The 24985-nt window shown below is 48.8% G+C and overlaps 1 protein-coding gene across 2 annotated transcripts in view; it reads left to right on the top strand.

Annotated features, from left to right (window-relative positions):
* The window catches only part of AHCTF1 (AT-hook containing transcription factor 1), a 1132528-nt gene that overhangs the window by 593417 nt on the left and 514126 nt on the right, over nucleotides 1-24985 (top strand). For both annotated transcript variants that reach the window (XM_078649035.1, XM_078649034.1), the window contains exon 27: nucleotides 19261-19456. In XM_078649035.1, coding sequence (XP_078505161.1) covers nucleotides 19261-19456 — 196 coding nt within the window. The remainder of the gene's footprint in view (nucleotides 1-19260; nucleotides 19457-24985) is intronic.

Genomic DNA, 24985 nt, shown 5'->3' with positions numbered 1-24985 from the left:
GGGGCGCCTTCCAGGCCCTGGCAATATCTCTTTTTGCTAGCGTGAGGCCCAATACCAGGAGGTGCCATTTGTAAAGATTGCCCCCACTCTTTCCATCACATGCAACAGGGTCAAGCGCGGCGTGCAGGGAAGCTCCCAACCCAACACCTCCGAAAGACAGGAGTGTATCCCCCTCCAGAAGCTATGCAGTGAGATGTAACTCCATTCGGTATGTAGGAGTGTACCCTCCTCCCGTTGACAACGGAGGCACTCGGGAGATGCGATCATTCCCGCCCTCCACAGACGCTCTCTGGTGAAGTACACTCTGTGTAGGTATTTAAATTGCACCATCCCCAGGCGCGTCGCTATTGCCGCCCCTCATGGGCTCGCTGGAAGCTCAGCCCAGTCCTCCGCCTCCAATTTACTCACATCTGCCTCCCATACATCCTTAAGCCTCTGCAGATTGGGGGAACAGTGTATGACCAACCTTTGGAATATGCGGGAGATCTTGCGGTCCGGTAGGTCGCCCATAAAGATCTTCGCTTCTATGGGGCTAAAGTCGGGAAGAGACACCAGGCCCTGCAGGCTGGGGGTGAGAGCGTGCTTAAATTGTAAGTACCGGTAGAACTGGGACCGCGGCATCTCATACTCTTCCTGCAGGTCTTGAAATGATTTGAGTGTCAGGTCCATCATAACATCCCGCAGTACCGAGATGCCTATCGCTTCCCATCCCCGAAAGCCCTGCAGCGCTGCCAACTGAGTCAGACGCCCATTGCCCAGTAGGGGGGTCTCACGGGTAAAGACGTTCCCCACCCCATACTGCGTAACGCCTGTCTCCAGATGAAGAATACTACCCGCGTGACTGGCGGCAAGGGCCTTCGAAGCGGTGAGGAGTGTAATAGTGTATGTAGGGGATAACTTCCCATAAGCTGCCGCTCAACCGCATAAGCCGGGTCCCCCCTGTCCCCATACCACCACTCATTAAGGACCAACAGATGTGAGGCCTGATAGTAAGAGAGAACATCTGATGAAGCTAGACCCCCGGAGTAGGTAGACAAGAAACAAGTGTGCAGGGCCACCCTCACTCTGCCCCCTTCCCACAGAAACTGTCCCAGCGCTGAGTTCACTTGCTGGAACCATCGGTGTGGGATTTGGTATGAATGGTTCTGCAGCTGATAGAGGAGGCGGGGAAGCGCCACCATCTTGAAGATTGCCAACCTACCATATATGGACAGGGGCATTCGGGACCACAACTTAAGATCTTCCCGGGTACGGTCCCACACCGGGATCAGATTGTGTTCCCAGGCCACCGCCGGCACGTCGGACAGGAAGACCCTCAGATACTTCAGCCCCCCCACCGCTAATGGAACCGCTGCGGCCCACGCTCCCACTCTCTGCCAACCCCCCAGGACCCACAGCGTAGATTTGTGTGGGTATACAATCCTTAGGTTTCCCCAAACATTTGTAGGCTACGCAGCAACCGTGGCCCGACCTGTCTAGAGCGGTAAGAAAAAACGGGACATCATCAGCATACAGCACTATTCTGTCCGAGAGACCCGGCGCCCACTCAAACCCCCGAAGCTTGGCATTGATGCGCACCCAGGCCGCCAGAGGCTCCTTGGCGAGCACGAAAAAGGTATGTGGAGAGGGGGCAACCCTGCCGCGTACCACGCCGAATGGAGAATGAGCGAGAAATTGCTCCCCCAACCGTACCGACGCCGTCAAATCAGTATATAGCAACATCAGATAAGCCAGAAATCTCGGGCCAAGATTAAGCAACCGCAGAAGGGTGAATAGGTATACCCAGCTCAGGGAATCAAAGGCCCTATCCATGTCGGCCAATAAAAGCGCTGCCGGTTCCTCTAACCGCCTGCTGGCTGCCACTGCTACGTGTGCGCGCCTGCTATTGTGACTGGTCGTCCTCTGTGGCATAAATCCAGCCTGGTCCGGGTGTACCAATGCGGGAATATGTGGTCGGAGCCGGTTGGCCAGCGCTTTGGCCATTACCTTCGCCTCCACATTTTGGAGGGAGATAGGGCGATATGAGGCGTGCTGCTCCGGAGGTCTGCCCGGTTTGAGGAACACCACCACCTCCGCGTGCCTCCAGGCCGGGGGGAGCGAGCCGTATTCCCGCGCCTCCTCCACCACCGGCCGAAAGTGTCGGGCCAGCTGCACAAAAAATTTCTTTAAGAACTCACTGGGAAATCCATTCGGTCCTGGAGCCTTCCCGGGATTCAGTTCCCCCAGGGCTGTACCCAAATCCTCGTCCGATAGCGGCCTACCCAGGTGGTCCCACACCTCATCCGAGACGGCCTTAGGTGGAAGATTATCAATAAATTTGGCTATAACCAAGGCCGCAAGGCATTCTGACAGTGCGTAGAGGTCCTTGTAGTATGCAGCAACCCCGTGGGGCCCAGAACCCTCGGTAGAGCCTGGGAATGAAAGGCACCCTGACATAGGCGATGCAGCATCTTGCTGGATGTGTCCCCCCACTGATAAACCTTACCACGTGGCGGGCCTCGTCCAGCAGTAGGGCTGCATAGTTTTGCTGTGCTAATATAAGTTACCGTCTGGCTGGGCCGCCGTCCGCCTCCCGGCTCCTACGTTCCAACGCCTCCATCTCTGCCTCCCGATGCATCAGTTCCCTCTTTCACTACCCACTCGTCGCCACACACCAAGAAATATCCACCCCTCTCAGCGTGGGTTTTAATGCCTCCCACAGTACCGCTGGGGACTCGACTGACCCCACATTCATCGCTAGATAGTGATCGATCTATTTAGCCAAGTGGTCCCTGTAGTTTTCTTTCTGCAAATGCCACGCCGACATGCGCCATCTGAGTGGCTGCCGCTCCGGGCCTATCTGAAATGTAAGGGCCACTGGTGAGTGATCTGACAAGCCTCTGGGCATAATGTCAGCCGACATCACCCTGTGCGCAATTCCCCTGCAAACAAAGAGATAATCTAATCTCGAAAAAGAACCATGTGTTGTGGAGAAGTATGTATAATCCCGTCTGGATCCACGTAAGTGTCTCCAGACATCCACCCAATCAAGTCCTGTCACTAGAGAGTGTAACTTTGTAGGGGGACCATTCACTACTGCACCCCCACTCCTCCATCTATCCCGGCCCAGTTCCATCACGTCGTTCCAGTCCCCACCCACGACCGAGAGCGTATCTGGCATACCCCCCCAAAATGTTCAGGAGTCACTCCACTTAGTTCCATTTCAATTGCGGGGTGGCATACAGGCTACCCAGTGTCAGAGTATCTTCCCCAACTCTGCCCTGAATGAAGATGTATCTTCCGTGCGTGTCTGACCAGTGTTTCTCATGCGTGTATGGGACCCTACCGTGGATCAATATCGCCACCCCCTCGTACCCCGCGTAAAGCCTGAGTGGAAGACGTGCTGGTACCCGTATCTCTGCAGACACAGGGTTTTAGTACCCATCAAATGCGTTTCCTGGAGCAGGAGCACATCTGCCCCCGCTCGTTTGGTATATTGGAGTATGCCCCCCCCCGTTTAACCGTGTCCAAGGCCCCCCGGACGTTCCAACTAACCACACGATGGGCCCCAGGAGTCAACCGCATCCCACTTTGCTTGTCGGACACCCCAAAAGGCTTGTACAGTTGTGACGGGTGTGAGCGCTACGCAGTGTGCGTGATGAGCTACAAACCTCCACTGTGAATGTGCAATCTTAAACCCCGAACAAACCCTCAGCCCTTAACAACCCCCCCCCCCCACCACCACCACCCCATACCTCACAAACACCGAAGTATCTGTCGCGGTAGGATAGGAGCCAAGTCCCCAGCCGGGGGACAGAAACCATACCTCTCAATGGATCCCCAACTGACCAACCAAGACCCTCGGGCCTTTCCCTTACCCACCCACCACTATGTGGCGGGGAACACAGCCCGAAATCCATACCTATTCGCCCATTAGTTCACTGTCCAAAGTCTCACAACACCTGGCAGGCCCAAGGATCATTCCGCCGATGCCTGTCTGTCTGAAGCCGAACCCCCTCGTGAGAGGGCGGTGGTGGACTGAGATCGACACCTGGACCTTGATCTCATGCTACCCCTCAGCTGACCTCGAGGTCCTCTCCATGCCACCTCACTCGAGGACGAGTCCAATTCCCTACCAGGTGGTGTATGTACCCGCACCTGCACAGTTTTGTCAGTCCATTTGAACACCTCCTCCGGGGAGTCAAAGAAGTGCGTGCGAAAACGGTACACCACTCAAGCGGGCCGGGAAGAGCAGGGCATATGGGAGCTTGAGGTCTCGGAGACTGGCTTTTGCTGCAAGAAAGGATTGCCGCTGCTATTGCACCAATCGCATATAGTCAGGGAATATGAGGATACGGGCATTGTCCTATATGAGGGGTTACTTGACTCTGGCTTATTTCAGAATAGTGTCCCTATCCATGTATTTCAACATTTTTGCGATGATAGGGCGCGGGCGGGCTCCCTGCGGGGGCTTCTGCATAAGTGCCCTGTAGGCCCACTCCACCACTAAGCAGCGGGAGAGAGCATCAGGGGGAAGCCAGCCCTCCAGCCACTGCGTCAAGAAACGTTCCATGCTATCCCCTTCGCAGCCCTCCGGGAACACCACAAAGCGGAGGTTGTTGCGCCGAGCACGTCCTTCGGCGTCCTCAGCCCGCAACGCCAGACCTTTTTGGATCTTTTCCATGGCCGCCACCTTCTTCTTTAGGGCTGTGACATAATCTTCGACCCACGATATGCGGGTCTCGACCTCCGTAATGCGCTCCACCACGTTGCGCAGATCCTGGCGCACCAGCGCGACCTATGAGCCAACTGTGCTGATTTTGGCGTCGAGCATGTCCCTGGACTGGGTGATTGCCACCAGGAGCGCGCATTGTCTGGCGCCTGTCCCTGTTGGCCCGCTGTCCCGGCCGCCGCACCGCTCTGGTAAATTTATCAATTGGGCCCTGCTTAGTTTGGCCCCCAACACCCTTGTCTCTCTTCATGATCATCTACAGGATGTTCCACACAGGCACTCGGGGGGCACAGCGGCGATTATCTTCTCACGGGCGCCAACAGGACCGCGGCCCGTCCGCCAACCGGTCCGCGGCCCGTCCGCCAGCCTCTCCGTCGCCCAGGTCTCTTTGCCGCCTTGTGCTGGTAGGAGAGTCCCCAGCTTCCTCCAGCGCTTCCCTCCCTCAGGCCGCAGCTACTCGCGGCGCCCCGGCCGTTACCTCCGTGTCCTCCTCCGCTCCCCGACACACACCAGAGGATCGCCCGGTCTCTCAAGGGCACTGCAGTTAGTTATTATGCTGACATTCGGTCGGATAGACAAGATAATTGCGGGGCTGGTTGGAGCGCGATCAAACCACGACCGCCCCAGAGGCCAAGGCCCCCCCCCCCCCCCCCCCCCCTCCCAGAACTCGACTTTTTGCGTTGTGTACTGCGGACCCCTCACGGAGCATCCCGCGACACTTTCCCGATCCACCGTTGAGACGTGCTAGCATAGGTCTAGTTGCATAGGTCTAGGTGAAGTAACGCTGGTCCTCACTCGTGCCAGATCCATAACTCCTCGCTTGCCTGCTGTCCAGTTGTTGTCTGGGTAATATAATGAGCACATTTGTCCTCAACATTATTGACTCTATTCTCCCTGCGTATAAGATGGCGCCCGCCTAGTGGAAGCCTGACATTCCACATCATTTGTGATTGTACACTCCGCAGCCTTGCACATCGGACCCGATAATGCACAAGCCTGCCAAATGTCTCCCCATCGCATTGATGGATCGCTCTGGAGTATAGGAATTACTGAGGGAGGCATAGAATGCGATGCTGCACGGTACCCCCACATTACAATACAGCGCCACCCGCGCTATTTCCATCAGCACGGTAACGGTGCCCAACTCGCAGTGCACACCGTCGCTGGGGAGCTGGTTGATGCCCCTTGCAGTTGAATCTTGGGCCTGTGCCATCGCTGCCGTGAGGAGCACCTGACGCTCAGCTGAACCCTCACTGTCCACAGTGAGTACCTGTTACACCTTCGGATTCTGGCCCGACGACCTGCTGGACCTTGGTCCACATCTCCTGCTGGAAAGGCTTCCATGATTTCTTGGCCCCCCTCCCATCTGCCTTTCACAATGCTTGCATCTCAGGCGGAGGGGGAGTTTGCTGTAGTGCCTGTCCCAAAGATGGTGACTGTGTTCAGTCCTGACTACGGCCGCAGGGGACTCATGAGGCCCCGGGACACTCCCAAAGGACCCAGCTCCTGCTCACCCTCCATGACATTTGATTTTAAGATCTTTCCATCGGCAGCTGAGACCTAGACATTTTGACTGAAGCCCAGTGGAGCTACCTCGCGAGCTAAAGGGGAGATGGGCTATGGATTTCTCTCCTTCACCATCACCTACCCAGCCTGTCTTTGGGCAAACTCTCCTGCGTCTCTCTACTGGACTTTTCTCTCTTCTCCATACCCCTGCCCCTCTCTACTCTTCTCCTCTTTCCAGTTATTGACCTTTGCCCTCACCCGTCCTTGCTCATAGTTTCCACCCTGTCTATCCACTGGACTTTCTTCTGTGAACTTTCCCTCGTTAGTTAAGACCTAGCTATCTGACTGATGCCCGGTGGAGCTACCTATTTAGCTATTGGGGAGACAGGCTGTGGATTCCCTCCTCGGACGTCCCCTACCCTGTCGGTCTTTGGGCAGGCATCCTTTTGTCTCTCCTGCCGTCTTTTCCCTCATCCTCCCCTTCACACTTCCCCCCACCTCTATTTGTCTCACCTTTCATTCCTCTCCCAATTTGTTGCTTAATTTGTGACGCAATGTGTATTTATTTTCATTCTCTGTAACATTGTGTAGTCTAATGTAAAGTGCTTTGATACCTATGGGTCTAGCCAGCACTATATTTAACCCATTATAACGTTCCTCTGAACTTCTGATGGACCTTTGATGACGCCCCCTGGGCTGATACCAAAACTGTTTGTACTCACCTCGATGCACGAGCAACCTTGGCCGATGCCCGGTGGAGCTGTCATATGCCGCTGAAGAGGAGTCTGGCCCTGGCTTCACCCCCTAGGCCTTCACCTACCCAGCCGGACATCTGGCATTATTTCCCCCGTTTTTTCTGTTGTGTATTCTGTAGGAAGGTGGATACCTGACTATGGTTACCCCCAACTTTTTGCCTAGTGTTTGGCTGGTTTTCGACTTAGTTGGCCTGGGATCCTGCTATTCAGGACCCCAGGCTATCTGCTCTCTCTGTAAAATGGACTCCATGTACTGTAGGTACATACCAAATTGGATATTGGGTCACCCTTGTGAGTCCCTGTAAAAGTGTGCCATAGGTACCCACGGCATAGGTGCACCCAAGGCCTACCAGGGGCTGCAGCATGTATTATGCCACCCCTGGCTGGCCACCTAAATTGACACAACTGGCTGATCACTCAGCTGGGGCAAGGTTGTGTAATCACCCCTTGCTTAGGTATAGCATCCCTATACCTACCTTATAATAGACACATAGTAACCTATAAGTCACTCCTATGGCAGGCCTTCACAATCCTGGAGGCAGAGTGCTTGGTTATATGTGAGATGGTGCTCTAGCATGAGCTGAGCCTGTTTGCAGCTTTCGGAACCATGTCCTTATAGCTGTTCTAGGATATTGCCATACCATATACTTTTAAGAGAATTATAAACCTTGTGGTTAATGCTAACTTTGGTTTGGCTTTATCCAAACATGTCGTGTAAGGTGTCATACGCTTTGCAATACTACCCCCTCGCCAATTCTGGCGATGGGGGTAGCATTCCACCCTTCTAGAGGGAGAAGTTATGTTGAAACTACTGTACCCGGTTAAAGTTAACCAGAGCCCCAGCATCACAAAATGGATGCTGCTGCCACAGACACAAGTCTGACCTCCTGCTGCTGGGAGTCCTTCCAGTCAGGTAGGCTTGGACAATAGGTTTCCTGCCTGGGGAAGTGCGAGCACCACCCCAGACAGGACTTTGTGTATTGGGACAGGGAGGGCTGAATAGATTGAGACACTGCCTGGAGCACCCTAGGTGCTCCATGCATACCCCGGTTCAAACCGGTTGCTGGGGCACTCCAGCCCCAGCTCTGGCGGGCAACTGGACAAAGGAAAGGGGGTGTAACCACCCCCCTTCCTGGTCCCACCCATAGGAGGGACCTAAAAAGTAATCCAGCCCCTTTTAGTTGTATAAAGGTAGGAGCTGAGTCCTGAGACTTTAGATTAGATCCTGAATTGAAACTTGACATGAAACTCTGGACCTTCGACGTTCTGCTGAAGCTGAAGACTGAAGAATCTCCCTTGTGGCCAAGGAGTGACCACCCTGGGCAACCAGGCACCATCCAGCAAATCAACGGCTTGCTTTGTCGACGTTCCCGCCAGAACCCGAGCACAGAGCCTGACAAGACCCAGACTTCCAGACCTCTCTGACCCTCTCTTCACGACTGCATTATAGCTGAGATCCGTGGAGGCGACAAGACACGTGGGACCGGACATCTTGAAAAGCCTGCAACTTGCTAACTGTGCAGCTCCTGAGGTATCCTCGAAGCTGTGCACTGGGGATTGAGAAGCCCCGAATCCGAGCTCCACCTGCACCGAACATCAGCTCTCCACACTCCACGAGTTCAGCGTGGGGCCCTTCTGCTTTTGTTCTGCTCGACGCGTTGTCCGGTTGCTGGCCCGTTCGCTAGTAGCCTCTGTGACGACAATCCTTTTGAACCACCTCGCTGGTCCGGTTGCTCCAGACTGGCCCTTGCCTCCCTGCAAAGGTGAGGCACCTCAGACCTTGCTGGTCTGCAACAGGCTTGTTGACTCTAATCCGGCAGTCGACCCCTCCATCTGCGAGAACCTTCGTGGGACAGCCCGCCTCCAGCACCTGGTCGTCCTCGACGCCTCCTGGTCCGCGTGGCTGAAGAGACCAGCTTCACGACAGCACCTGATTGCTCCTCGACGTCGTCTGGTTCCTTCCTGGTTCCGACTCTGTCCCCTCTGCTTTCAGGTCCTCTTCATCCTCGATCCACCCTTGGATCCACCCAGACATCTTCCTCCTGGTCGCCTGCAGCATCTTTCTCCAAGGCTCCATAGGATTCAACGACGAAACCCGACACATCTTCACACCTATGCACCCGCCGTCCGTGGGTGAGGTAACGCGAGTACTTCGGTGCTCCCAAGGGTATTGACTATCCAAGTGTCTAGGTTTTTAGTTGTTTCCTCCTAGCTAAAGCGGAAGTGTCCTAAATCCTTCTAAATCTAACTTCTAAGTTCCCATTGACTTAACATTGACTCTCGCGTGTGTGTAAAAACACTGCACGCGCCGCCTGTGGGCCTCCTACTCCTAACCTAAGGTTCAGATAGTGTAGCCCCAGCGATTCTATGGGCCCTAGGCCTTTCCTTTTCTCGTGACGTGGTACTTATACCACTTTCTTAATATATGGTTTGCTTCACCCCTAGGGCCTAACTGTAATTTGTGCAACTTAACGTATTCTGACTAAGTATCTTGTGATGTGCTTTTGCCTCTGATCTCAAAAAGAGTTCAGAGGAGTGTGTTAGTAAATAAATACATGTTCGAGGCATATGAGCTGCAGATCCTATCCTGTGCATTAGATCGCAACCTGGTGTTGGGTTCGGATGATTGCAGGTTGTTGTCTTCTTGGAAGAAGTCTTTGTAGTCACGAGATAGGGGACTCCTCCCTTGGACAATACTGCGCATGGTCATCGACTCCATCCTCAGATTGTTTTTTTCCGCCACTGGGTTCGGATGAATGTTTTCCGCTCCGGCTAGAAAAGACTTTTCAGCAACTTCGAAGCGCAAACAACTTTATAACAACATCATCGACATCAAGTAAACTACTTTCGACATCAACTACATTCCGGTGCGTCGGCGCGGGCCGTTGGGCCTATCAGCGCCGAACGGCCTACGCCTCATGGACAGAACTCCATTCAAGAGATGCCCGGTATGTCGAGCAAAGTTCCCTCATAGCGACCATCACGAGGTCTGCAACCTCTGTCTATCGCCGGAACACGACGAGTCGACCTGCACAGATTGTGCATCCTTCCGATCGAAGAAGACCATTCGGGATCGGAGGGCGCGTCGACACGAGATGAGGAGATCAGCACCAGCACCGGAGGCCATCTTTGAAGAGGAGATCGTCGAAGAAGACGTCTCCGAGGACAAGGATCCACTCGAAGACATCTCCGAGGACGAGGCTACACTTGTCGCCGGGGAAGACTCGCCTGATCTCCAGAACATATCGGGGGCAGAGGACTCAGACGACTCGATTCCATCTCGACAACCCGTGAGTACCCCTGCACAACAGACACTACCCAAACCAAAGGCAACGGTCAGCACTCCGCCCATGGGGCCCAGTCGGGACCGATATACCCCCTCCGACGCCCTGCCTTTGGGCCCGGCTCCGAGGAAAACAACTATGCCTTCCGGTGCCTCGGCACCGACAAAACCACATGTGCCAATTCCACCTCTTCCATTGGCACCGAAGCACACACATCCTTCGGCACCAAAGGATTCCTCTACACCGAAGCCAAAACGCCCTTCGGTGCCCAAAGAAAAAGAGCCTTCGGCACCCAAACCAAAAGAGGCATCGGTGCCGAATCCAAAAAATGCACTGGATCCGAAAAGAGCTCCGACTCCAAAGCCTTCCGGTTCCAAAAATAAAGATGGGATGCCAGAGTCCGACGCTGCAAGGCCAACGAGACCTGTCTCCACTCCAACCTCAGTACCAAAGACTCCTACCAAGCCGAAACCACCTTCGGCACCGAAAACTTTGCCACAGGACTCAATAACGCCTCCTACAGCAAAACACACAAAACAACCCCTATCGGCACCGAAAATATCGACGCCAAAGAAGGTTGCAGAGGAGGAATAACTGTTTAGACCAGATCCTAAACAAAAGAAAGTCTATATCAATCCAAAGACTGGACATGTGGAGGCTATTCCTTATAAGAAGAGACCAGCAGACACACCACTTCTACCTGTGGTTCCTGCCAAAAAGAAGGACTGTGCAACTCCTCTAATGCACCCTTCCTCTCCTTTACCTTCTTCCTCTCCTATCCCTCCTTACATTGAACCTACAGTTTCTCCTGTTCAATCTCCTGCATCATCACACCACACTGACGAGGAGTATGATATAGGTGGGGGGAATGACATATCAGAGCCACAAGAATACAATTTAGATGAAGATGTCAATCCTGAATATCCTAAAGAGGATGACACATATGGCTTCCCACCACACAATGTGCCGGCCATTCCTGATTCTCAGTCCTACCCAACAAAACCTTCCCCTCCAGAGGATAGTATTGGGTTTAATAATTTATTAAATAGAGCAGCCCTTTACCTCGGGTTTCAATGCACTCTGATGCCATTGATGAGGACTTTTTACTGGATACATTTGAGCAGTCACAAAGGTCTACGCAAATACTACCTATGATCAAAGGAGTCATTAAACATGCTTCAGAAATATTTAAAGACCCGGTACGCTGTAGGGTATTAAATCCAAGAATAGAAAAGAAATACAGACCTGCACCATCTGATCCAGTCTATATTAAGGGACATCTGCCACTAGACTCTTTTTTTTGTGTATTAGACACTACTAGAGACAATTCCCAGATTTCTGGTGACACGCCCCCGCCTGACAAAGAATCCAAAGTTATTGATGCATGAGGGAAACTGATTGCTGCGCAAGCAACAAACATATGGCTCATAGCCAATACACAAGCCCTGCTCTCACGCTATGACAGGGCTCACTACGATCAATTAGAAGAACTGATGGAGCACCTCCCAGATCAGTACAAAGATCAGGCAACAGAGCTCATACAGGAAGGCAAGTTAATATCCAATGCCTCAATTAAATGTGCACTAGATGTAGCGGACACAGCATCCAGAGCAGTCAATACTAGTGTTATACTCAGACAACATGCGTGGTTACGCATTTCAGGGTTTAAAACAGAGGTACAGACCACCATCTTAAACCAGCCCTTCAATCAAAACCAATTGTTCGGGCCGGAAGTGGACAACACACTAGAAAAGATGAAAACAGACACAGACACAGCTAAGTCAATGGGTGCATTACAATCCACACAGACTAGAAGTTATTTTCGCCGATCCTTTTATAGAGGAGGCTCTAAGCAAACCGGCGCAGATACGTCATCTTTTAAAACAAATACACAGACCTCCTCTAACGAGCTACTTTAGAGGAGGATACAGAGGAGATAATAACAAGGGAAGAGGTAGAGGTAATAACAACAACCGCTCCTCTTCCACTTCCAAACAGTGACTTCCCTCTGCCTCCCCCACAGCATTCCACCCCTGTGGGGGGCAGATTATCACAGTTCCTACCTGTCTGGAATTCCATCACAACAGACAGGTGGGTACGACAAATTATCCAACATGGCTACTGCCTAGAACTCACAGCAACCCCCCCCAAACATACCACCCAGGCAGCATCCAATGTCCACAGACCATATTACTCTACTTCAACAAGAAGTTCTAGCACTTCTACAAAAGGATGCTATTCATGTAGTTCCTTTAGAGGGAACAGGAGTTTACTCCTTGTACTTCCAAGAAGGACGGGACACTAAGACCAATTCTCGACCTCAGGCCCCTCAACCATTACATACAGACAGATCATTTCCACATAATCACTCTGCAGCAAGTACTCCCACTACTACAACAAGGCGATTTTCTTTCAACACTAGACCTAAAGGACCCCTACTTTCATATTCCTATACATCCTGGTCACAGGAAGTATCTAAGGTTTGACATACAAGGACAGCACTATCAATTCAAAGTCCTTCCATTCGGGGTCACAACAGCACCACGAGTGTTCACAAAGTGCTTAGCAGTAGTAGCGCACATCTCAGAAGACAACAGATACATGTCTTCCTTTATCTAGACGACTGGCTCATAAAAGCAAAATCATACAGTCAATGTGTCCATCACACAAAGCAAACAATTCAGACATTGCACAACTTAGGGTTTACCATAAACTACACCAAGTCGCACCTAGAGCCTTCGCACGTTCATCAGTATCTAGGAGCTACCATAGACACATCTACAGCTCTAGCGTATCCCAGTCCAGCCAGGATACAGAGCATTCAAACCTTAGTCTCCATTTTTCAACACCAGCAGTCTCTCCAAGCCAAAGTGTTCATGAGACTAATAGGCATGATGGCGTCTTGCATCTTCATAGTGCCACATGCAAGACTGCAAATGCGCCAATTACAAGAATGTCTAGCACAACAGTGGAATCAGGCTCAAGGTCAGCTCTCAGACCTGGTGTTGGTGGACAGCCCTACATATCACTCTCTGCAATGGTGGAACACCAAACATTTGACAAAGGGAAGGCCGTTCCTAGAGCCTGTTCCACAGATAGTGCTCACGACAGATGCATCCCTCACAGGATGGGGAGCCTATCTCTTACACTATACCACACAAGGCCAATGGAACAACCTACAAAAAGTGTTCCATATCAACCATCTAGAGCTGCTAGCAATTTTCCTAGCACTCAAAACATTTCAAGTGCAAGTACAAAACAAAGCTGTCTTAATCCGGACGGACAATATGACAGCCATGTACTATATACAAAAACAGGGGGGGGGGGGCACACTCTCTGCAACTGTCCCAGCTCGCACAGAACATTTGGAGATGGGCCATTCCTCAAAACATACATCTGACAGTAGAGCACCTTCCAGGAATTCACAATCAGATAGCAGATCTGTTGAGTTGACAGTCACAACATATTCACGAATGGGAGATACATCCACAAGTTCTTCAGCCATTCTTCCAAATGTGGGGGCATCCACAGATAGATCTGTTTGCCACCCACGAGAATTCAAAATGCCCAACCTTCGCCGCCAGGTTTCCACACCCACGGTCGGAGGGGAATGCAATATGGATGAACTGGTCAGGCAGATTTGCGTACGCTTTTCCGCCTCTCCCACTCATTCCACTAGTAGTGCGCAAACTCAGACAACAGTCTCTCAAACTGATACTAGTAGCTCCCACATGGGCACGCCAGCCGTGGTTCACCACACTGCTGGATCTCACTAGTTCCACATCAAAATTTAAAGCTCACGCCCTCCCTGTTAACACAGAACCATGGAGAAATAAGACACCCAGAACCAAGCCAACTGAATTTGGCGATCTGGCTCCTGAAGTCTTAGAGTTTGGTTACTTAAACCTACCAGCAGACTGTATGAACATAATTAAAGAGGCTAGAAAACCCACTACCAGAGCATGTTATGCCGCTAAGTGGAAAAGATTTGCAATATATTGCAACAATAATCACATTGATCCACTGGATGTTTCCATCCAAAATATCATGTGCTACTTTCTACACCTACAAAGGTCTAATTTAGCTTATTCTTCCATACGCCTGCACCTGGCAGCATTAGCAGCCTATTTACAGAATAGACAACATCTATCTCTATTCAGAGTACCTGCGATCAAAGCTTTTATGGAAGGCTTAAAAAGTATAATTCCACCTAGGTTACCACCTGCTCCAGTATGGAACCTAAACGTGGTCCTTACAAGACTCATGGGACCCCCTTTCGAGCCTTTACATAAGTGTGAATTACAGTTCCTAACATGGAAAACTGCTTTCCTTGTTGCCATCGCCTCTCTCAGAAGAGTTAGCGAAATACAAGCATTCACAATACAAGAACCATTTTTTCAGATACACACTAACAAAGTGGTTATTAGGCCTAATCCAAAATTCCTGCCAAAAGTTATTACTCCTTTTCACCTTAACCAATCAGTAGAGCTACCTGTGTTTTTTCAAAACCAGGACTCTGTTGCAGAAAGGGGTCTACACACCTTAGATGTCAGAAGAGCCCTGTTATACTACACAGATAGGACTCAAACCTTCAGAAAGACAAAACAATTATTTGTATCTTTCTCTCCTCCACACAAAGGCAACCCCATATCTAAGGGGGGAATTGCCAGGTGGATTGTAAAGTGTATACAAATATGCTATCAAAAAGCCAAACGTACACTAGCAGTTCCTCCTAGAGCACACTCTACTCGCAAACTAGGAGCCTCTATGGCTTTCTTAAAAATATACCACTAGAGGACATATGCAAGGCAGCGACATGGTCTACAATACACACCTTCACGAAACACTATTGTGTTGATGTGCAAGCCAAGCAGGAAGCTGCAGTAGGCCAAGCTGTCCTTAGAACACTGTTTCAGAATACTGCAACGGATACAGGCGACCACCGCTAGGGGAGACACTGCTGCACAATCGATGCACAGTATACGATCTGCAGCTCATATGCCTCAAACGGAATATGCTACTTACCAGTATGTATCTGTTCTTGGCATGTAGAGCTGCAGAGTCGTATACGCCCTCCCGCCTTCCCGGGGCTTGTATCCGTTCCAGTTATCATCTTAATTAGATGCACACGCATGGACATCCTTTCTTTATCTTTACTTCTACTAACTCCATTTCCCATCATGACGAAAAACAATCTGAGGATGGAGTCGATGACCATGCGCAGTATTGTCCAAGGGAGGAGTCACCTATCTCGTGACTACAAAGACTTCTTCCAAGAAGACAACAACCTGCAATCATCCGAGCCCAACACCAGGTGGCGATCTAATGCACAGTATACGACAGATGCATACTGGTAAGTAGCATATTCCATTTATTTTATATATATCCTGTGTGGTGTCCGTTCATTTGATATTCAAGGGGTTACATATGGTAAAACAGCTGGCTTTACACGCCCTCAAGAGTCTTTTAGCCTAAGACTGTTCTGTCCACGCTACCACTATGATAGCTGGTCTATAAGGTTGACTTACAACCATCACCATAAGGGTTGTTTGGACTGGTGCAAGGTGTTCACTAGAATAGTGAACATCACATACCAGGCCAACTTCTCACATATTCCCTCCCTCCTCCTCCCCCTGTGACTCTTTGATTTAAGGGATGTAACTATGTAACCTGTAACTCGCTGTAACTCATGTAAAGCGTTCTGATACCTCCGGGTCTAGCCCGCGCTGTATAAAACTTTTAAAATAAATAAATAGAGTAAGGGACTCCCTTTCAGGGCCCTAGTTGTCGTGCACCAGTGGTCAGTGTCTTGCACGGCTCTGTGCTTCTGGCATGGAATGTCGTGTAAAGAACTGATATCAGTGCGCGATTGCGGCGTCTAAGATACCGTGACGTCATTCCGGCGATCACGACACCAACGACGAACGCAGAGTTGACCATCGCCACCTATTGACTCTCAGGGGTACTGCTGAGGAAAAAATTCTCCGGATCCGTTCTGACGCATGGGGGTAATGCTAGCGTGTGGAATGCATAACTAATCTGTCTCTTACAGATATATTGTTACCGAAGTTAAGTAACTTGTTCTTTAAAGCCAGCATGATTCTTGTTAATGGCTGTATTTTGACCATCTTGAATGGTCTGAGCCAAGGAAGCCCTAAGTTCTTCTGAGACAGTCTTGAAAATCTCTCCTGGCTATATCCTGGTATCCCAGGTGCAAGGCCTCTTGGATCCTTGGGGCTTGAAGGCACATCAGAGGGAGTCGTCGGGAATCTAAAGAACTGCAGCATGGCTGCAAGGAACTCCTCGATCTGATGTGGCGTGGCTGAAGGCCCCAGAAACTTAGGTTGTGCCAAATCCAACTGCAGGATCGACTCCAAAGCCAGCCAATATCAGGAGCGAGATTTATAACACTGGTGCTGCTCCCGCGCCTGCTCAGGCGAATTGAGCGGTGCAAGGGCATTTAATCCTGCTTCGATTTATTGTGCTGCATTTCATTACTTGAGGACTTGGAGCGTGGGAAAGACTGGCCATGAGGAGCTGCTCTGTCAACTCCAGGAATCTGATAGCGATTAAACCTTCGAAACGCAGAAAAGTTGCATTGAATAGTCCTGGCGAGGAGTTGTCTTATGCTTGGTAACGTAAAGTTTTGCCTTCTGTTCGCTGATGGCCTTTGGGTTCATCGGTGCACAGTTGCTGCATGTCTTGGAGTTGTAGGTTGACCACAGGCTCACCTAATGGGGATCTGTCACAGACCTTTTTTGTGACAGTCCCTACAGGGCTTAAAACCTGTTGGTTGTATGGGTGACATCCCTTGCACACTGGAAAACTTTTTTGGACGTGTTATGTCCTACATAAAGAGAGCTCTGGGCTCTGCGCCTGCAGGCTTGGAAAGGAAGGAACTGACATTGCGGGGGTGGCACCTAAATAGGCTCTGCACGTCATTTCCAGAGCACAGCCGCACAGCAACACCTTCCAGCACACAGAGGTACTGCTGAAATGTTTCCAGGTCCATTCTAGTCTGATGCCTGGGCAATATTCAAAAGGTGAAGTATCTGTGGATAAATAGGCTCTACCAGATAGTTTCACTGAAGTTAATTATCTGAAGGAAACAAGTTAGTTAGATTCCTTACCTTAGAATAACCCCCAGGCGTCAGACTGGATCCAGAAAGTTTTCGTCAGCAGTACTCCTGCGCGTCAGTAGGCGTCGTCTGCGGCTCCGCGTCCGTCGTCGGCGTAGTGATCGCCGGGATGACGTCGTCGGAGTACTTAGACACCACGCCCTTGCGCGCTGACGTCAGTTCTTCTTTTTTATGTGCCAGCAAGCGCAGATCCGGGAAGAGCGTACACTTAGTCCCTTTTTGACTAACTTTTGGATTTTTTTGGTCTATCTTTTTCCAGTCGAAATAGACTCCCGGTGCCGGTAGAGATGCCCGGTTTCAAGCCGTGTGACGCCTGTCTCCGACTGATGTCTGTTACCGACCTCCAACACTGGTGTCTCTACTGTCTAGGGTCCGACCACGACGACAAGTCGTGCCCCGACTGCCGGGCCTTGACGTCGAAGGCTAGGCGGGAGCGCTCCCGTAAGCTGCTCGAGATCCGGCAGTCGGCTCCGCGACGCTCGAGGTCCCGGTTGAGGAGGAAGTCAAGGGACCGGTCGTGGAGCCGGAGTCATCATCGTTTGCCAGTATCGAAGACCTCGCACTCCGGTAAGTCGAGGCATGGGAAGTTGTTGAAGAAACACCATCGTCCTTCGACCTCCCCTCGCCGGTCGCGCGACTCGGCCGAGGGTTCAGGTGGCGCCGCCCGCCCAGCTTCGCCGAAGCCCGCGCAGTCTCATCCATCCCCACACCCTCCGGTCCCTGGGCTCAGTGGGACTCTGGAGCAGATTTGAGACTTCCTCGTGGCCATGAGGACTCTTCCTGCCATCGGGCCCCTCGGGCGCGCCTTCAGCTTTTCTCTTTGTCTCCTCACGCTGAAGACGATTTTCCTTACAGCAATCATGCCAGCTTGTTACGTGAGTGAGCTACAAGTGCTGTCTATCCAGCTGCATTATACCAGCTTTTTCCTACGTCAGCTGGTACTCAGGACAAACACAACATTCCTACAAAAGTTAGACACACCCTTCCACACAGGGCAGTCTTTTATCCTTCCAGCTTTCTTCCCCCCACCTCATTAATCTAAACTGTAAGGAAGACTCCTTTGCCTTAGTGCTAAGGGATCCCTGAGCTTCTACAATGATTGCACTAAGGAACATCAGGTGGACGATCAGTTGTTTGTGGGGTTCTCTGGGGGGGGGGGGGTGTAAGGTAAAGCTGTACAGAAGAGAAGCAGACATGCAGAGTACATTCTCGGACATCTGGCAGGCAGCTACATGGGTGTTATTCCCCACTTTCACAAGACGCCAGTGTCTAAATAGCCAGGTCTGGCTGGAGGGGCATATTGCTCAGCCTGTATGGTAAGATTTCCTGATCTAAGCCTCCTGCCGAACTACTGATTGAGTATTTAATCACAAGGGGAGGAATCTGCTGTTAGAAGTATTCCTCAGAATAAAAGTTACCTTCATGAATGCTCTTTCTGGTCTATACACTATCTAAATGCACATTCCTCCTTTTAAACAACAAGACTGAGGGTCTCATGGTTAGTGTGATCAATGACCCTGACCAGTTTGAGAATTGGGCCTGCACCTTAAAAGTTACCTCCCTAACTCTCTAGCATCAGTGCTAACTCTGGATTGTGGTTTGAGTGGAAACCAGAGTCTGCTCAATTTAAAAAAAATAATTCAGCTCCTAATCCCACTTGTAGATGCACATTAATTGTTAAGGAGGAGTTAGTAAGTGGGTAAGTTTGGTGATCAAAATAATAAACATCAATTTATAAGAGTTTTGGGTTTGTGTGCTACTCAGTTGGTGTTGATGGTATTTAGGTTGGGTTCCTATTGAGACTGCTAAGTGATATTGATGGTCATGCTGTAGTGTAGAGTAACTCAGATTCTCTGTTTTTACAGATTGTTGACCTCTGTGGTCCATCCTGGTCCACAGTCTTCTCCAGAACTATCAGGTTATCAGCAGGGTCCAGTAAAAGAAAATCATTTGTTGATAGCAGCACCTAACCCACTGGAGTCAAACGCAAGGAAATCTGGACAAAAAAACTTTTTGAAGGCTGCTGAATTTGGCCTTCTGGAGACCCCTCTTGTAGTTCGTGTGAGTACAATATGCCGACTACACTTTTGAACTGTGCATGTTTCCTCTTCTCAACAATTACATGAAATCTGCATGCTTTGGAAAGTTTTGTTAAACTGATGTACATAACTTTGTGTTGACATATTCACCTGCTTTTTTAGATGTGTGTTCTTTTGATAGGTAAGGATATCGCTGGGAGAACATAGCTTGCCTTCACTCTCGTAAAATATGGATTACTATCAACATTGTTTATGTTGTCTCACATTTAAATGCCTTTCCTGCACCAGGGCATAGAAAGGGAGCATTGCAGTAAGGCCAGTACTGAGTTAATCAGAAAACAACGAGAGAGTAAGGGTATAAATATTCACTCTTACACCCCTTACCAGATTTATAATAAACAACAGAAGAGTGAAGAAATTGGAGAGTAAGAAATAACAAAAATAGACACAAAAAGTGAAGGGATGAGACAGTACAATTTAAGAACCCTCACTCACCAACCTAGTGGTGACATGCTTCATCACTGGGTTCCCACCGGAAAGACCTAATGTCTTTCCAGTGTGCTTCAACGCCTGCTTACAGCGGAGCTGGTTATTGTGTGTGTTGAGGGTGTATTCTGGCCAAATTTAGCTAGGTGAGTGCAAAAAACAAGGGGGGTTAAAAAATGCAAAATCGTGACTTTCAACACCTTTATTAATAGTCCGGTTTGCACTGGTTAAAAACAAATTTGAATGGACACAAAGGAATAGTCTCAAATATTAAAGACCCCTGGTCCATAGTGAAAAACAAGGTTAGGTCGACATGTTTCTGCTTTCTTTGAGCCCAAGTCGCTCAGCGTTCATCAGGACCATATAATGTGATCCTCCGGTGGTGTACACGCACTAAGGTGCACCCTGCCGTGAGGAATTTGTGTGAAAAGACAAAAAAAGGAGAAAAATGTTTTCTTATTTTTTGGTATATAATATACTTACGGCTATTAAGCCGTTCGAGACAACTACAGCAATTTCGCTGAAGTCGGATACCTGTAGGAAGAAACGTTTCCAAGGTTAGAGTGAAACAATCTTAGCTCATATGGTACAATCCCACATAATACCACTCAAACCCTTCACCCTATCGGAAAACACCTATGTGGTGAATTAGTCAGTAGAATGGCTAATCCCAATGGCACGAGTGAAACAAGCTCATGTTACAAACTGCTCGGCCTTTTGTGAATTAGTACACTGTGTCCTGCCTCCTAAATCATGTGGCTAGACATAGTCACCAACTGTTATTTAACTTAACAGCGTGGAACTATCTTAGTGAACAAACAACAACAAGCTTAAAATGCACTTTACGTGATTTACACGGAAAAAAGGAGTCTCAGAAAAGCTCCATAGGAAAGGACAGAATCAAATAAATGGAAGACAGGGAGGTAACTGTCTAAACTCACGAGAGGAGTGTCAGTGCTAGTCCTCATGGGCGAACGCGGTGGGGGGTTTTCTTCACGCCGCTTGTCTGAAGATAAACAGCCAAAAGGGACAGTTGACTTAAAAACAAATACAATGTTCGCGTCTTAGCGCGAAGGGCCGAGTTTTAGCGCGCAGTTAGCGCGAAGGGCCGAGTTTGTGCTGCGGTGTCTACTCAAGAATTCACAAAAGGGGTTCTCACTTACATTTCAGCAGGCGACTCCCCGCAGCGTACCTATACGAACACCACCGCGGCCCGGTCTGAATGCCGAGTTGACGGCGCTGCTTGTACACATACTTCCGCATGGGCATGTGACCGCAGCACGTGATCACGCTGTGCTGTTAAAGGGCCAGTTCTATTTTTTTCTTTAACTGTGTTGGTATAATTCGTCTAATAAGCCTTCATAGAGTCTTAGCACCCATAGGGATTTAAATATGAAAAATGCCATAAAACCATAGTGCGGCTCCAAATAAGTGACGCGTATTACAAAAGCATTTGTCTCATGTAAAACGAAGTCAATTTCCTTTTGAAAAAGACGAAGGAAAAATTGTGTGAAAAAACAGGGGATACAAAGGTAGAAGCCCACGGGGGCGTCCCCATAGAGACTAAACAATGCTGGCAGTGACTATGTCCATGACATGAAATATCTAAAATTGCCCAACCATTATCTGGGTGACTGCCTAATTGGAATGGAATGTTTTTGCAGACAAGTTTGTGATTAATATTACTCATGAGGTGTTTATTTTATATATAAATAAAGCTTTTTAAGAGTAAATATGCATGAAATGTCTCAATGTCTCACAATAAGGAGCCAAAGGGAAGGTGACAAAATTAGTAGAGAAATGAGTGGTTCTACCCATGGTGAGAATCTCATCAATGAAAAAGGTCTAGCTATTGCTGAACAGTACTTCAAGCTGTATTAACGACGTAATATCGATCCCCAAGCGATATCATCGTTAAGACCTGTGCGATGGCTTGACAAACGGTAGATCCATCGCTGTTCCTTCTCAAACAGAGTCTTTTCATCACCAGAAACCTGTTCCACGATAGTCCAACGCATGTCGTTCGGTGTGTGATTTCTTTCTATGAAATGGTTGGTCAGCTTGGTGGCATTTCTTAAAATACCAACTGTAATACCAGTAACGTCGTGTACTTGATCACCTGTACCTGCGGCCTCAATTACGTTGGCATGACTACGAGGCGTGTTAAACTGAGGATTTGTGAACACCGAAGCAGCATTCGTTGCAAAAGAAATGCCACCAAGCTGACCAACCATTTCATAGAAAGAAATCACACACCGAACGACATGCGTTGGACTATCGTGGAACAGGTTTCTGGTGATGAAAAGACTCTGTTTGAGAAGGAACAGCGATGGATCTACCGTTTGTCAAGCCATCGCACAGGTCTTAACGATGATATCGCTTGGGGATCGATATTACGTCGTTAATACAGCTTGAAGTACTGTTCAGCAATAGCTAGACCTTTTTCATTGATGAGATTCTCACCATGGGTAGAACCACTCATTTCTCTACTAATTTTGTCACCTTCCCTTTGGCTCCTTATTGTGAGACATTGAGACATTTCATGCATATTTACTCTTAAAAAGCTTTATTTATATATAAAATAAACACCTCATGAGTAATATTAATCACAAACTTGTCTGCAAAAACATTCCATTCCAATTAGGCAGTCACCCAGATAATGGTTGGGCAATTTTAGATATTTCATGTCATGGACATAGTCACTGCCAGCATTGTTTAGTCTCTATGGGGACGCCCCCGTGGGCTTCTACCTTTGTATCCCCTGTTTTTTCACACAATTTTTCCTTCGTCTTTTTCAAAAGGAAATTGACTTCGTTTTACATGAGACAAATGCTTTTGTAATACGCGTCACTTATTTGGAGCCGCACTATGGTTTTATGGCATTTTTCATATTTAAATCCCTATGGGTGCTAAGACTCTATGAAGGCTTATTAGACGAATTATACCAACACAGTTAAAGAAAAAAATAGAACTGGCCCTTTAACAGCACAGCGTGATCACGTGCTGCGGTCACATGCCCATGCGGAAGTATGTGTACAAGCAGCGCCGTCAACTCGGCATTCAGACCGGGCCGCGGTGGTGTTCGTATAGGTACGCTGCGGGGAGTCGCCTGCTGAAATGTAAGTGAGAACCCCTTTTGTGAATTCTTGAGTAGACACCGCAGCACAAACTCGGCCCTTCGCGCTAACTGCGCGCTAAAACTCGGCCCTTCGCGCTAAGACGCGAACATTGTATTTGTTTTTAAGTCAACTGTCCCTTTTGGCTGTTTATCTTCAGACAAGCGGCGTGAAGAAAACCCCCCACCGCGTTCGCCCATGAGGACTAGCACTGACACTCCTCTCGTGAGTTTAGACAGTTACCTCCCTGTCTTCCATTTATTTGATTCTGTCCTTTCCTATGGAGCTTTTCTGAGACTCCTTTTTTCCGTGTAAATCACGTAAAGTGCATTTTAAGCTTGTTGTTGTTTGTTCACTAAGATAGTTCCACGCTGTTAAGTTAAATAACAGTTGGTGACTATGTCTAGCCACATGATTTAGGAGGCAGGACACAGTGTACTAATTCACAAAAGGCCGAGCAGTTTGTAACATGAGCTTGTTTCACTCGTGCCATTGGGATTAGCCATTCTACTGACTAATTCACCACATAGGTGTTTTCCGATAGGGTGAAGGGTTTGAGTGGTATTATGTGGGATTGTACCATATGAGCTAAGATTGTTTCACTCTAACCTTGGAAACGTTTCTTCCTACAGGTATCCGACTTCAGCGAAATTGCTGTAGTTGTCTCGAACGGCTTAATAGCCGTAAGTATATTATATACCAAAAAAATAAGAAAACATTTTTCTCCTTTTTTTGTCTTTTCACACAAATTCCTCACGGCAGGGTGCACCTTAGTGCGTGTACACCACCGGAGGATCACATTATATGGTCCTGATGAACGCTGAGCGACTTGGGCTCAAAGAAAGCAGAAACATGTCGACCTAACCTTGTTTTTCACTATGGACCAGGGGTCTTTAATATTTGAGACTATTCCTTTGTGTCCATTCAAATTTGTTTTTAACCAGTGCAAACCGGACTATTAATAAAGGTGTTGAAAGTCACGATTTTGCATTTTTTAACCCCCCTTGTTTTTTGCACTCACCTAGCTAAATTTGGCCAGAATACACCCTCAACACACACAATAACCAGCTCCGCTGTAAGCAGGCGTTGAAGCACACTGGAAAGACATTAGGTCTTTCCGGTGGGAACCCAGTGATGAAGCATGTCACCACTAGGTTGGTGAGTGAGGGTTCTTAAATTGTACTGTCTCATCCCTTCACTTTTTGTGTCTATTTTTGTTATTTCTTCCTCTCCAATTTCTTCACTCTACAGTACTGAGTTAAACCTGTCAGTCCCCATGCACTAAATCCACACTAGGCACACTTCCACAAGGGATCCAGATTTGCTGGATACATTTATAACTTTGGCTGTTTCAGAAATAACTGGCCAAACTTTGTGAGTGAAGGGACTGTTTGAATTTTTGACAAGTTGAAGAGAAAGCATGTAAATGGGAATCAAATGTGTTTACTGAAAAAGGGGAGCAACGCTTGAAAATTGTGTAAAGTAAATATTCTGTCATCAGCTCATGAGCTCTCTAAAATGCACTATGGGTGATTTTTACTACTGGGATTGAAATAGCAAAAGTAGTCTGGCACAGAGGATTAGATATTGACTTGGGGTAGGCCTTATTTTTGGTGCACATTCATATGAAAATGTGGAAAGTCAGTGTTGTTTACTGCATTGTCTTCAGTGACACTCCATTATATACATAGGGGGAAGAATGCCTTACAGTGCCGTTTTGCTTTACTTTGGTCTACAAAGTACAGTGACCTAGCAAAATGGGATGGAACATGCACTAAACTCAAATCTGAGAGTTCCAAGAAGGTATCTAATTTATGGGTCATCTAGAAAGGTCATATTTCTCTGGATCATCTCCGGATCAGAGTCCAGGTCTTTTGTCAACCTGCTGTGCCAAGTTAATTGCATTTCTCTTAGACAGGAACAAAGACCTCCTCCCCACACAAAGGGAA

This window comes from Lissotriton helveticus, chromosome 6, assembly GCF_964261635.1.
Source record: "Lissotriton helveticus chromosome 6, aLisHel1.1, whole genome shotgun sequence".
In the NCBI taxonomy this organism is placed as follows: domain Eukaryota; kingdom Metazoa; phylum Chordata; class Amphibia; order Caudata; family Salamandridae; genus Lissotriton; species Lissotriton helveticus.
Note: the sequence above shows the minus strand (reverse complement) of the source record. Positions and strands in the feature narration are given on the sequence as shown.